The following is a 15,848-nucleotide window of genomic DNA, read 5'->3' as shown; positions in this document are numbered from 1 at the left end:
GTTTTATGGCTAAATTTCCTAAAAGAACTGGGCATTGTGGTTTTTAGCACACATTACTCAAAACTATTTTCAAGCACAGTTTATTATCCCAGCAGGAGTTTCACTCAAGTGACTGTTCACTCTAATCAGATATATGAGGCTTAGAAAACACAGGCATGTTGTCTCAATCTGGGGTTTGTTTGCTTCTGGGGAGGGTCTTTTTATGGGATTTGTTGGCAATATCAAAGTATCTCCTACTGCTGCTTTTATTTAGTAATGCAGAATGAGCTGGGACTTGGGAGCAGACAATGGCACCATTATTCATTTTCAAACTGCACTTTCACCGCCTCAACTTTCTTTTAAAACATCTCTTTAAAAGCTTGAGGCTCCTGTGTCAGTCAAGATATGATCTGTCAGTGTCCATCGCAGTGGCGATGCAACACTTCAGTCGAGCCCAAGGAAGCTTCTTGATACCACCTCCATAATTATGATGCACAATAGGGATAGATGGCTATCAAAAATCCTATAAAAGTAAATGAAATACAAATAGAAAAATGGCCAATGCTCATATTTTCATTCACTGAGTTCTGTGTAGCCTGGGTATCCCATCTGTTTTTACTTTTACATTACAGTGTAACTTATTTCCACATATACTGACATGGTGAGAGAGAGAGAGAGAGAGAGAGAGAGAGAGAGAGAGAGAGAGAGAGAGAGAGAGAGAGAGAGAGAGAGAGAGAGAGAGAGAGAGAGAGAGCTTAAGTTTGTTTTTTTTACAGAGTTGCTCTTCCTTTTTGCCAGATACACAACAGCACACAGACATGATGATGATGATGGAGACAAGGACACTTGAGGATAAATGGGTGACAGAAACTGTGTCCTTATCTTTCTTCCCATCAAAGTGCTGTTTGTAATATTCATATACACATTGTTTGGATAGTGTCATGCTGAAAATTCACAGTTAACTCTGAAAATATTAACTTTTTCTAAAGATGAGACTATATTTTCAAAGCTATGTAATGAATTCATTTGATTTTAAGAATGGCCACCAATAAAAAGGGGCATCACACAGTGAAAATTAAGGTCTGAAATGGACCTGGCTGTCAAGAAGGTGACTGTGTCCTTTAGGATATATCTGTGTCATGATGCATCAGTTATCAGGCAATGTCTGTTTTGAAGATTTGTCCAAATGTAAAAGATTGACCCAGTGTCTAACGCGTGATGACATTTGAATAGCTGTAGACCTTTTTGTTCAGGGCTGTGGAGTATTGGCATTGGATCTGAGCTAAAGGTGATGTGGCATTATTAACAGACTACATGGGATTGAAGCCAGGTGAAGCAGTGTGAGCCACGGTGAGCATATGCTCCGATCCTCCGAGCCTCTCTGCGCTGCGGAGGCCGCTGTAGAGCCTCTCTTCTACTGACACAGCCAGCTTGTCTGCCAGGCTGTCCTCTGCCTGCAGGGAAACCTCAGATAGGATAGCCTGACTGCTGTTGTTGTTTTTATTGTCCACTCTCGGATCCATGTAGCTTGTCTGTGAAGTTACTGTGGTCAAAGACTGGCTAGTTATGTTTTCTGTGTCTGGGTTTGTAGAGACTGGGCAGCTGTCGGCCTCTCCATTTGACCCTGCACGACTAGACCTACTCTTTGCTGCATCTGTGCCTTCACGAATTTTGTTGTTTGTACTTTCTTTGGCACTTCCTTCACTTGATGGATCTTTGTTCTCTGGACTCCCTTTGGCTTCCTCACAAGCCCCAACCTCACTTGCTTCTTCGTCAGCGGCACTCGCAATGCGTGAGAGTGTGCTGTGGTATCTGGTATCTAAAGGATAACCGGCACTGTCGCCCCTCCTCAGCGGCATAAACCTCTGCCTCTCCAAAGATGGGGAGTACCGACCCCCAGTACTTGACCCTGGGTCACTGTATTGCTTGTGTCTTTGCCACTGCTTTCGGAGGTGAACTCTGGAGCGGTGCCTGGAGCGCAGTGGAGAGTCCTGCTGGTCGAATCGGGGATCGTGACGGAGGAATTCATTGAAAAGAGCATCTGTCTTCTCATCGATGCTGTAGTCACGGCGACGGAGACGAGGTCTGTGAGGACTAGAAGGCTGTTGGATTGGTTTCATCAGTGGAGACATCAGCTGTGACTGTGATTCTGGGGCTTTCTGAGGATGAAGGGATTTCAGAAGTTGATCTGGCTCTTGAAGGGTCAGAGACTGGCTGCCAGTTTGAGCTCTCTCCTTTACATCCTCCTCTGTCTCCGTGCTGCCTGCCATCTCATCCTCCAGCTCCTCCTGAAACAGCTTGGCTTCCATGCTCTCACATACCGATCCTTTTCTCCCAGAGCTGGTGAAGAACAGCCTTCTCTCAGACGCCGTCTTCCCTCGGGGAGCCCCAGGAGCCCCAAAGAGCCGCATCTCCTCTGGGGCCTTGGATGGTGCTTCGATAGAGGCATAGCCACTGTCCATCTGAAGGAGCTTCCGGCTACCCGCTTCACCTTCCGCTCCAGCTCCATTTCCCATCTCATTGTTGCCACCTGATGCGTCTCTGCTTCCTCCCTCCAATACCTCATCCTCCCCTTCTCCTTCTGGATCATCATCCAGGTCTTGGGACAAGCAGCTGCCTAGGCCAGGACGAGCTCCTGCACCGCCTAAGGATGAGACACTGTCAGCATCACTGCGGATGGACTCCCTGTCTGTGCTGCTCTGGTCTGAGGAGGCATATTGCTCCAGAGAAGCTCGCAAGCTCCAAATGTCTCTGTACAGAGAGGGAGGGGCCTCTGAGCTTTCCTGGCGAATCATGCAGGAAAGAGATGAGCCTGAATCGGCCCTTTGTCTGGCTTCAGCTCCCAACACCACCTCATCTCCATCATCTACTTCCCCCTCATTCTTTTTCCCCATATCTGCCATCACACCATCTGTCATTGTGTCTGTAGTTTTCCTTAGTATGTCTTCAATCCTGTCCTGAATGGCAGCTTCTTGCTGTGCCCCAAACAAGTCGTCATCTTCTGTCGATTCTAGCTCGACTCCCGTTGCATGTGTTCTTATAACTGCACCAAGTCTTGTTTCTTTTTCTACTGTTCCATTGGTTCTGGCTTCCTTTTGCCTCTGTGCTCCTGTTGGCAACCAGGGTTCCTCTCTCCTGGTGCTGCTGCTACCACCTGCCTCCACCATAGCGTCCAGTTTTAGCCTGCACAAAACAGTCAGTTAATCAGTAAGATAAGATAATCAGTAGGAATTTTACAGTGCAAGTCACTGGATTATGGGAAGGGATGTACCTGCTGAGGAAGACTGAGGATGTATGTGCAGTTGTAGGGTGAGCCAGAGATTCTGCAGAGAGAAACTGGAATTCAATGGTCTGAAAGGGAGTGTGTGGGAAAGGTTCTATAATCTCATCCCTGAGAGGAGAGGAGTCATCTTCAGTGTGATCAGTGGTTTCACTTGCTGCTCTCTGTCTCTGGAAGGGCCTTCGTTTGGGCGATCCTGGTAGTAATTCACATGAAAAGTGATCAGGTTTTCAACTTCATGTTCTTCACCTCGTCACATGCATTTTTTTTTTATTCTAATGCTTTGCAGGGATAGATAAATCTGGCATTCATCCAATCATAACAAATATCCAAACCTTTGGCATCCAGACTGGCAGCCCGGTGACTGCTGTCTAATTTCCACCTCCTGAAGTAAGGTCCGGCCCCCTCGAGACTGGCATGGCGCCGCAGTTTAGAGAAGAAATGTAAAACTGAAGTCTGGCTTGGAGCTTGAGTCAATTCTCCTCTCATCCCTCTTTCGCTCCCAGCCTCTCCCCTGTCTCCGATAACCTCCATCTGACAGAGGAGATGAAAGGAGAGGCGGATGAAGGAAGGTGATGAGACATTTGGGAAGGGCTGAGGCAGACAACCAGAGATAAATCGAGACGGGCACAGGCAAAGCCCTCTGGGGACAGCGGTTTGTCTGTTGCAGTGATGACTGATGTTAGTGCATCAGTAGGTTTGAGCCTGTGGCAGCTGCTTGTAACGGCTTTGTTTGTGTGTGACACAAGTGGATCAATCCGCACTGAAGAATCTATCAGTGTCAATGTATTTCTCCAGTGTGAATGCAGGCTTCCTAAGCTTTCCATTTCACTGTAAAACAGAAATTGGTTTGCATATGTTGGTGAAATATGTTCTTCTCAACTAGATAAAAATGTTGGTTCAAGAGAGGGCATGATAAAAATGTCAGCTATTATTTAACATTTTTTCACAGGCATTCCGGAGAGTCTGACCCTGAAATGTTACAGTTTTATTATGGGCACCCCAGGATGAAATAACAGGATGAAAATAATAATTTGGCTTGAGAGCATAAAGTGAATAAAAACAAGACAACGTCCTGTGAGGCTCTACTTAAGCTAATGTTTAGCAGATATAACAATTACCATGTTCCTATTTTAAAAGTACTGAACAAATAAACATGTTGACCTAAAGATAATTCTATAGACACCAGAGGAGTCAAAGTTATTACAGTTCATCCTGAGGGGAACATGTGTGTATGCATGCACTGGTTCTCAAGACCGCAAATGTCTAACTCATGGTGGCTCTACAGGAAAGTCAATAGGAGTTATCATCTAGGATCCATACAGTAAATGTCCATACAAAAATCCATGGCATTGTGTCCAGTAAATTCTAAAATATTTCAACCAAAGTAGTCTAAGGATCAAACAGCACCCTGGCATTGCCACCCATGGAGCACTGGTGCTAAAGCAGCTACAAGTTTATAAACGTTTTATGAAAAAAACCCTGTCATTCTCAATGAAAAGCGGCAAAAACTTAAGCTCACTGTCTGGGATCGTGTGTGCTGTGTTTTCATGGCTGACGAGCCCTGTCTGTGTCCCTGGTCCAGGACAGTGGAGTGATGAGGGTCTCCTGGCAGACCTCCGCTGAGGCTTTGTCCCATCCAGTCAGGGACTCTTCTCTCAGTGGGCTGGGGAAAGAAAACAACACAGCGCAGAGTTGAGAAAACACACCTGATGTGTTGTTTTTGTATCAAAATCAAATTAAAATCTGCTGCAAATATGAGCCAGAGGGATACATGTTACCTGGTAGATGGTGAGGGGCAGCTTTGGGGCTGCAGTCTCACTGATGTTGATGGTGCTGCTTTCTGTTGAGTCACACTCCATGATAGTGAGGATCTTCAGGTCACATGGGGCTGGCGGCAGGTGAAGGTGGGTCAGCCGGGCCTTTTTCAGGTGGTGGAAGTCGCCTTCAGTCAGGGTATACCTGAAAAGGAGCATGTATTATTAATCATCAAACAGCTTATCCAAATAAGCTGTAAAAATTTGCATTTAGCTCAGATAAGCTATACCTGCGTCCCTTGTCCTGAGTTGTCTTCTCCTGTTTGTAAAGTGCAGACTCGTTGAAGGAGACTCTGCGGCCAGTGGACCCAGTGGACACAAATCGTTCTGACTCTCCATCATGACAGCTTGAAGCTGAGAGGGCGTCTGATTCATCCAGACGAAAGGTGATCTCTGAGTGGCAAAGAGCACAAGGACAAACCGAGGTGGAGAAACAGTGGAGTTATGACAACAGTGGACCAGAATATATGTAGAATATATGAACTTTAAAAAATACACAGCTCTGACCTTGGGTGGGCTGAGAATCCTCAACATAAGTTGTGTTTGTCTTCTCAGGGTCATCGCTCGCTCTGAAAGAGGGAAATGAGTCTTAGTCCTTATGGTCTTTCACAGCTTTTGCTTTCATATTCTTATCAGCTTTGTGAGCTCTGTGTGTTTGCACATGAACCAGGCCTGCCAGTCCCACACAGTGTGCCAACCAGCAGGTAACACCTGCTGTACCTGGAGTAGCGCCGTCCACTCATGCAGCAGCGGTGACAGAAGAGCAGCAGCAGGGAGAGCAGGACCAGCATCCCCCCGGCAAACACACTCAGCAGCACCAGCAACAGCACATAGCTCTCCACCTGGCCTGCCGACACAGGCACATCCTGATGGGGTGCAGCCAGGAAAACAGGTCAGGACCCCCGCAGCAGTGGTTCATTTACAGTAGTCAAATAGTGTGCTGGTGTACAACTTTGGTTATATTATGCTGCTGTATAATTCAAATTCATTCAGGGGGAAATGTTCAGTTTATCTCTCCACCACATGAATTTGACAGCTAAAGTTGCTACCTGCCACAGACTAAGATTTTACATGCAAAACATGTAATCACCATATATTAAATCTGACTACATAATGAGTAACTTCACTGTTAAAACATAAGTACATATGTCTGATAAAACCTCTACTTATATATATATATATATATAAAAGTGCACCATTAAGTCAGTGGTGTACATTAAAATGATCTTGCACAGATGGATTATGAGACACTGGGCCCCTGGGCACAGACATGTAAAGGCATTTGTATTTTGTGGCATTCATGTGGACGGCAAAGTACGAATTTCATTGTACAGGGAAACACGTTTCCTAACTGTGCATATGACAAATAAACACTTTGACTTGACAGAGAGGCTCTGGACCAGGAGACCACCGATCCCTTGGGGCCCTGGGTCTGTTCAGCAATCCATCCACATGGAGAGCTCAGGACATTTTACTGGACTCCTTAGCACTCTATAGTGAGGTTAATTTCTGCCTTTCACTTCTTCTGTCAGCTGCAGAATAAGACTGGCTATTTCTTTTTTCTTGGCTTTTTAAATACCATGTAATTTGCCCTTTTAACACCTGTGAATGAAACGGGGCTGTCCCTGACTGTTTCTGACTTCCTCCCACTCTTTGTTCTTTCCCCTGAATATTTTGGTAAAAATTGACTTGATTAACGCGTGTGCACTTTTGTGTGCTTATTCATTACTACACTTTTTTGCAATCATTTTTTTTTTTTGACCGGTGTCTCTTAGGCTTCTATAAGCCTTCAACACCAACATGGGTCAGTGTCATATTATGCAACCCATGTTTTTGTATAAGCTGCATAACATCAATTTAATTTCCATCACTTGCATTCAGGTGGCCGAGTTGGAGATCATAACTCATTCCTTTAATAGCACAACAAGGCAGAAGCTTGCATGTCTTTGTTGTCTGTTGCCATGTTGTGGCTGCATTAGTCCTGCTGGGATACTTAATGATTCTTCTCCCTGTGAGCTTCACAGCAGTGAGGAGTCTCTCTGTCACAATATGCTGTCAGCTGAATAAGGACTGGAATTAACACTGAAGGACTCTTTTAAGTCACTACCTCCTCATAGTGACTTTTATCCACACACACATTCATATAGGTTCCATCCGGCCGGCTCATGCACACACACACACACACACAAACAACACAACTGCTCTCTTCTCTGCTCTCTGATTAATACTTTTAGTCTTGGCTGAGTGAGCCTGGGGACGCTAATCGAAACGTCAGCGAGACCCTTAATTCAATTTCCCAGCTCTTCTCAATGAGAGGGAAATGAGGCCTCTGCAGGCTAAAAATGGAATTCAAAGGAAGAGGAGGAGGAGGAGGATGTAAACGCACATGAGCAATCCCCACATCAGACTTTCCTGGATCTTCTTTCGAGTCAATAGGGAGTGAAAATAATTGCCAGCAGAAACAGAATACTCATCTTCTGCAACATTTAGTGTTATGTAATGTATGAAAATGTGAAAGGTTGTCATGTGCACAGTTTTGGAGGAAAACCATGAAGCCGAGAACTCCACACAGAGCACACGCCAATGATGATGCAGCAAATTCATTACAGGAAAAATACCCAAAGCCTGCTTTGGCTCAATGTACAGACACTACGCACTTATTGATGATCTGCCTGTTATTTTCTAAATGAAATAAAATGATTAATCAATTGTCAGAGTATCTGCAGATTCATTTTCTGCCAATCGACCTCCCGAGTTCTAACAGATGGACAGGAGATAAAAATAGATGTGTAATAGAAAAGGGTTTGTGTGTGAGAAAGAGCACAAACAGCAGATTTTATGGTGACACTCTGCTTTCACTGTCAAGGTTCCTCAGTAAGAAAGAACATCAACCAGTTTTCAGCTTCAATCCCAAACTCAGCAGGTCACTACATGGAGGAGATCGCGCTGCTGAACAGAAGCTGTCATCTGCCAATAAAACCAGAAGGGGCTGATGATTATATGCCAAAAAGCAAATAAGATCATCCCTTGTTTTTCCTTTTCATTGAACCCCAGACCTGTTTCAGTCCAGAACATGTTAACATACATTCAGCTGAAGCCTATGGGGACAGGCATTTTATTGTTTGAAGCTCTATATATATGTCTAACAACTCCACTGCAGCATCATGCACACCTTCAGTTACATGCATGTGGACAGCTCATTCACACATACACAGGATTTGTCATTGTGTTTGTAGCTTAACAAAACCTGCTGTTTCCCCAAGCTCAGCCAAACAGGGACAGCAACACACTCAGTGAGCTGGAGCAGTGAAGCCTCTCTCCAGTCTTTACACCGTGTTTTTCAACTCTCCCTCCACACAGACAGCACTAACTGTCCAATAATCACCACTGCTGGTTCAGATATCCTCACGTCCTCTGCAGGGTACATGGCACACAAATCCAGCAGCAAAGAGGTTTTCAGTCAAATCCTCTTTGGATTTAGACCAGGCCACCCACTATTTCTGTACCTGGGGTATAATACCTGTCACCGGAGTGCTGTGCTGTGACCCAGCTTGACTCATAAAGCACTGTGGAAGAATTGTCATTCACCAGGCTACAGACGTGAAGGTACGGACAGTGTGAGATGATGGTGTTGGATGCATAAGTACTCACTGTGGCATTCTCATTCAGACTTGCAAGAACAGGCAAATCATTGCTCATGGTCCAGGTTGGCGTGAGTGAACCCTGCGGAGGATGAAGAAAGTCAGACGGGGCTGTTCTTTCCAAACATTACGACAGTTTCTCTTATTTCAGGCAGAAAGCTCAAACTGCAAATGATTTAGAAGTTAAGAGGCAGAGAAAGGCAGAAGAGCTGGCACAGTGCAGCTCGTGTAACATCGGCCCATGATTGCATTCCTGTAGCATGTTCTCTCAGCATGAGAGAGTCGTATTTTATGTAACATTTCATGCTTAGCCACAGCCTGGGGTAACTGTGATAAAGACAAAGCTCTGAATAGCAACAATGCTCTGACAACAGAGAACTACACACACAAACACACACAGTGCATATGTTAAGTCCTTCTTCTATCCAGTTATCTTCAGTGAGAGTCAGTGGGTCATTTTGCCATCATGGAGGTGTGTATGTCTTGAAGGTTTCTCTCTCACTCTGACCACACATTTGCAAACACAGCAGCCAACAGCGGTTTAACAGATGAGGCATACATAAAAATGTGATTTTATAAAAATCTTAGAGTGCACACTATTCTGCCTTTTTTATTTATATTTTATGTATTTCCTTTTTTTTACATGACTACAGTCTCACTCAGGAGAGATGTGATACCATTGCTGATTAAATAGCAGATAGTTAAAGTGGCTTAAAGCTGCCTTGTATAAAAATGAAATAATATTATGTATGTATGTTGTTCAAGATGTTCAAATAATATCCTTGTTTGAAGTCTTATGTTTTTATTTTGTTGGAAAGCCACACTTGTAATAATCAGCTTTAAAAGGTTTTAAAGATGAAGCGAATTTAAACTCATTTCACTATATTCATCTGTAAGAATGGCACTATGGAGGAATTCCAGTTTAAAATATCCATTCATCATTTACTTACTGAGCTGCTTGTGTTTTATCTATTTCTTCTGGACTACCTATGAATCTCCGCTTCACTACACCTCCCAAACTCTGCAACGCTCCTTTCCTTAATGCTTCTCTGACATGAAATTTTAGAATATGTTCTGTTAACCAATATGGCAAACTTGTGCTATGAAGGCAAACAATGCTCAAACCCACACAGGCTGATTTTTAAACTCTAGTTGAGATTTCAAGGTTTTCACGAATAACAAATGTGTCCGGCTGAATTTTAGGGGAGATGTGGTAAAATGATGTGCAGGATGTCTAGAATGCTCTACGTCCATATGAAGATATGGCACAGCCATTCAAAACATGCATATTTTCCCACCCCATTGCTTATTTTGTTAATCATCATAATGGTGATTTTAAAAATAATGGAGCTCCTATATAAACTGTACATTTTGTTTGTTATCTTATTGTGATTATTTGTAAAATCTGCATACAGTATATGTTATTATATGATTTAAAGTAATTCATTCATCCCATTCGTTTAGACTATCAGCCTCTTTCCCATTAATCCAATTTCAAGGGCATTTGTCAGTATATAATGAATAATGACATTGATAGTCAAACTGAAAACACTGACCCCGACTGGTGAAGAAAAATAAATCCGAAGTGCGTGTGTGCGCGCGTTAGTTTCCAGCGTCTAGTGAGATGTTACATCCCCACGTCGTCCCACCACAGACAGCAGGCGGACAGACGGATGGACGACGCGGCTCAAACAGCATCAACATATTTCCTGACTGTAATGGTGCTGATACAGCTTTATAAACACCGTGAGTGGTAGCCTATGTTTACTGAAGAGGGGAGAGGGGTTGCTGCGATTCACCCCGACGTGAGACTGGATGACGACATGCTCCAGATGTGCTGTACCTTGTGGTCTCTTTGGTCTTCCCTCCGCTCTGTGCAGACTGACTACAGAGACTCGCTGCATCCGGCGGCGTTCAGCAGCAGCAGCAGCCTCAGCCTCAGCATCAGCATCAGTAGCATCTTCCCCTCACCTGCGAAAGCCCGTCAGCCTGTCCCACATGTCTGCGTCGTCTGCTCTCAGCCTGCGGGGAATAAATGACCATTAGTCATACAGGAGCCTTCATGTGCCGGACCCGGGCGCTCCGCCGTGGTCTGTTCGCCTCAAACATGTCTCACTAACTCAGATGTTGCGATTATCTAGAGTCAGCTGAGTCACCTATCTCACATTTTACATAATGAAATAGTAGCGCATTACACGCCTGTAGCTCCACGAAGTGGTCCTGGTGTGAGCTGGACAGAGGTCGGACTCACCCGGCTGTAGAATCCGTTTGAAGCGGTCCACGGGCCGCCTGCCCCGTCTGCATACTTTAAATTGGGCTGCAAATAAAGACTGTAGTTATGAATGAAACCACACGCGATTACACACACCCACCGCCCGCTCCGGACGCACCACGTGACCGGCACTGATGATGGTGGTGGTGGTGATGATGTGAGATGGAGGAGAAAACCCGTCTTCATTCACGGCAGCCTGACACTCATGAATGGCAGCTGCTGACAGGGCGATTGATTAGTCATTAGACTGGAACTACCATCGAATTAGGCCGACTGTAAATATGTGTTTTAATAGTTTTGTCATTTGCTGCGAGACTTTCCTTTGTTTCCTGACAAGAAGCAGGAAGACAGATAGCTAGTGTAGGTGGTGTGGATGGCCTGAAACCCCATGTTCCACCACCTGGTGGCAGTGTTGCACTGTTGTTTTAAGGTTAAATATAGCTTGAGATTGAAGTTTTCATGCAGTTTTCCTTTTTTTTAGGGGCCCATGATGATACTCGTAGTATGCTTCCAGATACATTTCTGTTTCTCCTTCTAATTAAATTGAAGTGACATAGTTTATTCCATAATTATTGCTTTTATAATGAAAGGTTGTGTTTCATCGCATTACCACAGACTTAGTGACATACAGTAAACCTGTGGCCACATACAGTTTAGTTTCAGGTTCTTTGAAGATGGAGGTACAGCGGGACCCCAGAACAAGTTCTTCCAGTCATGTGGAGTCATCAGTAGAAAACAGTGGAAAACTATCCCTGTATTAATTCCTGGATAAATATTGTATAAATTATTGGTGGGATGTGTCTATCTGGGGCAATATGAGGCGTTAAGACTTTGGGTGTGTTGATCAGAACTATCTGGCAGCCTCTGACCAGTTACATGTTGTTATACTGTTTACAATGAAAATGTAATTAGAAATATATAACAACTAGAATTACAGCGTCACGGTTGTATGTCTCCTCCAACCAGCCAAATTCATAGCTATGGGACAGAAGTGAGGTCACTGACCTTTGACCTTTGAACACCCAAATCTATTCAGTCCAAGTGAGTCCTAGTGACTAATTTTGCCAAATTTGAAGGAATTCCCTCAAGGCATTCTTGACATGTCGCGTTCGCAATAATCAGGTGGATGGACAGCATAATGCCTCCAGCTACAGCGTGGAGGCATAGAAAGAAGTAAAATTTTCAGATTACTAAGGCAACAATCGCTCCTGTGACAGTGGCTCACGTGGTTGTAAATTCATACCAGTTAGCAGCATTCGTCAAACCCTGTAAACGTCTGCACATGAAGTTTTAAGTTATTGTGGCTGTTGCTGTCCTTTCTTTGTTCAGCCATAGAAACTGCACATCAAATACTGACCTATTCTACTAATGACATTCAGTATGACTTGATCCATCTTTGTGGGAGTGATACAGCAGTTCAGAGTTTAAGCCTTTTTTTCATAATGTGTATTTATGCTAGCAATCATACCCTCTGCAGTGTGCACACCCGTGTGATGTAGAAATGAAGGAGTAGCACAAATAGGAAAATGCCGTAGTAGCAAAGTGGGAGCAGGTCTAATCTGTGCCCATGAACTAACAGAAAGCAAAATGCATCAATTTAGTTTGACATTTGATGAATATCTTTTATGTTTTCACACTAAAACTGGCTGACTGAAATAACTGCATACAATGGTGGGTAGAGGGAATCAGCTGAGAGCAACCACAGTGAGCTATATGTATGTATTCAGTGGAGTTAACTGATATAATAAAGTCTGCTGGAAGAATGAGGTGCCACCGAAAAGTTTGACAATTTGCTTCCTGGCTTCTCCAGTTCACATGTCAAAGTGTCCTTGAGCAAAACATTGAAACCTAGGTTACACCTGGTGATATCACTACTGTGTAAGAGCATGGGAGTGCAAATGGGTGAATGGCAAATAGTGCGTTTAAATGCACAGAAAGGTGCTATAAAAGTATAAGACCATTTTTCCAATAAAACCACTGCTTCAGGAATGTAGCCGCATATATGTCATGTCTGTGTAAACAGTTATGACCTTCCATGTCCTCTCAGGCAATGCGTCTTACATTCCAGTACATTTTTGGATATTTTGAGCACTCTACTCCCTTTTCCACTTCTGATCTGATTTACTCAGAAGGCCTGGGAGCTCTCTTCAGACATCTGAAACATAAACACAGCATACGGTTTTCAAGGACTTGAGACTTATTTATACAGTTAAGAAGGACAATGCAGCCACTGGCATTGTCTCTACAGCTGTGAGCTTTTTATACACAACAATGTACAGTATACATATACAGCATGTGACTATATGAATGCATTTATTATATTATAGGTGTAACACACAAATAAAAATAAAGTTAGGCTTTTACTGAATACAAGGCCATATAAATGACGTTTAACTTTTAAACTGAAAGAGGAAGAATGTGTTATTTACACAGAGTCACTTTAAGTTACTGTCAAACCTCTTGGTCCTGAACCATTTCTACAAACTGTAGGAAGATCTTACAATCTCTACCTTCTTAAGAAACTATAAAGTTACAGCCTATCACTTTGTTGAATTTGCTACTATCACTCCTGTTAATATGAATGGTTTGTTGTTTTTGTTTTGTTTTGTTTTTTGCTTATCATGAAATTTTATGGTAATTTGAATGCACTGTTTGTTTTTGTGCTGTTTTGTATGTTCCTGTTGAGTTTTGTATATTTGCAAAGGCCCATTGGGTGTAAATGCTGTGGTCTGTGGCAGTGGTCCACTGTATATACATGTTCTGGTAAAAAAAATAAACATTAAATAAATAAATAGTATTGGGGATCTGTTGTGCTTTATAGAATATCAAAGAACAGATGGCTACACTAAAGACAATGATTAGAATTCATTAGACTTGATCATTAACTCAGATTCAGAAAGAAACTAATCCATTTAAGATCGGTGAAAGCCATTAATGCTTTCCTTTGTCTGTGTTTCTGCATTTTCAGATGATAGTCGTGTGATGTTTTTCTCTGTCATCAACAAGGTTCTACTTCAAATATTCAGGAACAATTCCTCACATACAGTGAGAGGTTTTTATCTCCAACATTCCAGACACACTAAAGTGTAACATACCAGAGGACTGAAACATCTGGGAAATGATGCCAGGAGATGCCATGTAGGGGTGGGAGGAATGTGGGCAAGAGATTGAACATAATGTGTATGTGTGTGTGTGTGTGAGACTGGACGGCTGACGTCAAAGCTGCGTCTGGGCATGCTCTGGAGAGCAGGACATCCTGTGGAATTGTTCTCGACAAGGCCCAAAAAATGCAAAGCAGCAAAGTCTCCCTTCTTGCTAGTCTCACTGTAATGCTGGAGTGACATGCTGCATAGACATGTCAGAAAGGAATGAGGGCAGAGGAGGATCGGGGAGGACAGGATGTCCATCAAAATCTGTCCAAGACATTGAGCTCATCAAGCGACTTAGAAGGAAAAAAGACTAAAAAAGGGATCATTTCCTTTTGAATTCCAGTGAAGTTCAACAAAGATTAAGACAAGGTTAAGATAAGGTTAGGGTGTGTGTGTGTGAGTATTTTTAAGGCTATTGCTCATGAACTCTAAGACAAATACAGATGAAAATGGTCTATTCAAACAAGGGACACAGAAGAGGAAAGGAGACAATGAGTAGATTTCCACATACTACATAGGTTGGCTGTTTTCAGACATTAAAAACACAAGAAGACAACACTATTTCCGCATTAGAGAGTGCGGTGCGGAGTGAGTGTGGGGGTGAGTTGAGGGAGGGAGGTAAGTGATATGGGAATGCAGTGACGCAGGCCGGATAGAGCGGTTGTGTTGTGAATGCAGCTATTTTTAGATGCAGTGAGGAGACACATATTAGCTGTGTTCCTCTGCCCTCCCCGGCTTCCCAGCTTCCTGCGTCACTTTACTCCAAGCTGGCCCTCTCCTCTTAGCATCATGTGACAGGTGCAGCCTAAGGCCTGCTGCAGATTAGAGGTGTGATATGATTACTAAGAAGCTGAGGATGTGACAGACAGAATACAAAGGATAGATGTTTCCTGTCGGTGTCTCCTCCCACCGGCCGAAAAGTGAAGTTATACCACAAGTTGGGACAGGATACAGCATGTGTGGCCTTAATGAAAAGGGGGGAAAAGATCATTACATATATGAGAGAGAGAGAGAGAGATTTGCATTTAAATTTAAAATGTATGGTTTTTGGAATTAAAAATATAATTTACTTGCAATCAAATTATTAGGCCACAAGGTCTTTATTGAATATTTTAGGGACATTTTAACAGCTTACATGTCTCAAAAATATTCAGAAATGTAACACATGTCTTTTGATATAGCCTATCTTATGAGGTTAGTTTTATATAGTGATTTCATTTTATTCATAAAGCACAAAGCCACAGATTTTCCTTTGAAGACTTTATCATCAGTACCATGTATCCAAAAACAAAAAAGATCAATAAAAATTGTGAGAAAGAAAATAAAGGAGAAGACCTGTTGTCTGGTATTCTGGATGATAAGCAGCTCCGGTTGTGCTTATATAGGCTACTGGTTTTATGATAAGTTCCACAGCTTAAAGTGGGCGTTACAGACACATACAGACCTATAGAGGAGTTATCTGTTGATGTTATAATGTCACACACCGCAGGGGAGGGGGATCCCACTATCAGTGTGTCATGTCAGAATAACACCCAATATTGTAACAGGGCTGTTTTAATCATATTAACCAGTGCAATCTTAACAGTGAAGGATACTATGAGTCATTACAGGAATGATACACAAGTATTATTTATCTTGAATGATGTGAATGATCACCAGGCAATCTTTCAAATGACACCAAAGCTTATCATTTAAATGAGAAACCAGACA

At 43.1% G+C, this 15,848-nt stretch overlaps 1 protein-coding gene across 1 annotated transcript; it reads right to left on the bottom strand.

The window, feature by feature from the left end:
* Positions 1-722: 722 nt before the first annotated feature.
* On the bottom strand, positions 723-11,599 carry cbarpa (CACN subunit beta associated regulatory protein a). The gene is made up of 11 exons (XM_020616204.1): positions 10,969-11,599; positions 10,561-10,739; positions 8,728-8,799; positions 5,797-5,942; positions 5,584-5,645; positions 5,307-5,469; positions 5,041-5,221; positions 4,782-4,925; positions 3,595-3,793; positions 3,251-3,455; positions 723-3,162 (listed from the first exon to the last, which is right to left on the bottom strand). Exons 3-11 carry the CDS (start codon positions 8,773-8,775, stop codon positions 1,290-1,292), a joined length of 3,021 nt encoding a protein of 1,006 aa, XP_020471860.1. The 5' UTR covers positions 8,776-8,799; positions 10,561-10,739; positions 10,969-11,599; the 3' UTR covers positions 723-1,289.
* Positions 11,600-15,848: the final 4,249 nt, after the last annotated feature.

Source organism: Monopterus albus, unplaced genomic scaffold (genome assembly GCF_001952655.1).
Source record: "Monopterus albus unplaced genomic scaffold, M_albus_1.0 scaffold172.1, whole genome shotgun sequence".
NCBI lineage: Eukaryota > Metazoa > Chordata > Actinopteri > Synbranchiformes > Synbranchidae > Monopterus > Monopterus albus.
Note: the sequence above shows the minus strand (reverse complement) of the source record. Positions and strands in the feature narration are given on the sequence as shown.

Excerpts from the sequence above, each read along its gene's own strand:
- cbarpa (XM_020616204.1), bottom strand. The coding sequence starts at position 8,775 with ATGAGCAATGATTTGCCTGTTCTTGCAAGTCTGAATGAGAATGCCACA. Across the intron at positions 4,926-5,040 it reads TGCCCCTCACCATCTACCAG|CCCACTGAGAGAAGAGTCCC; the intron begins GTAACATGTATC and ends TTCTTTCCCCAG. Across the intron at positions 3,163-3,250 it reads TCCTCAGTCTTCCTCAGCAG|GCTAAAACTGGACGCTATGG; the intron begins GTACATCCCTTC and ends TGTTTTGTGCAG.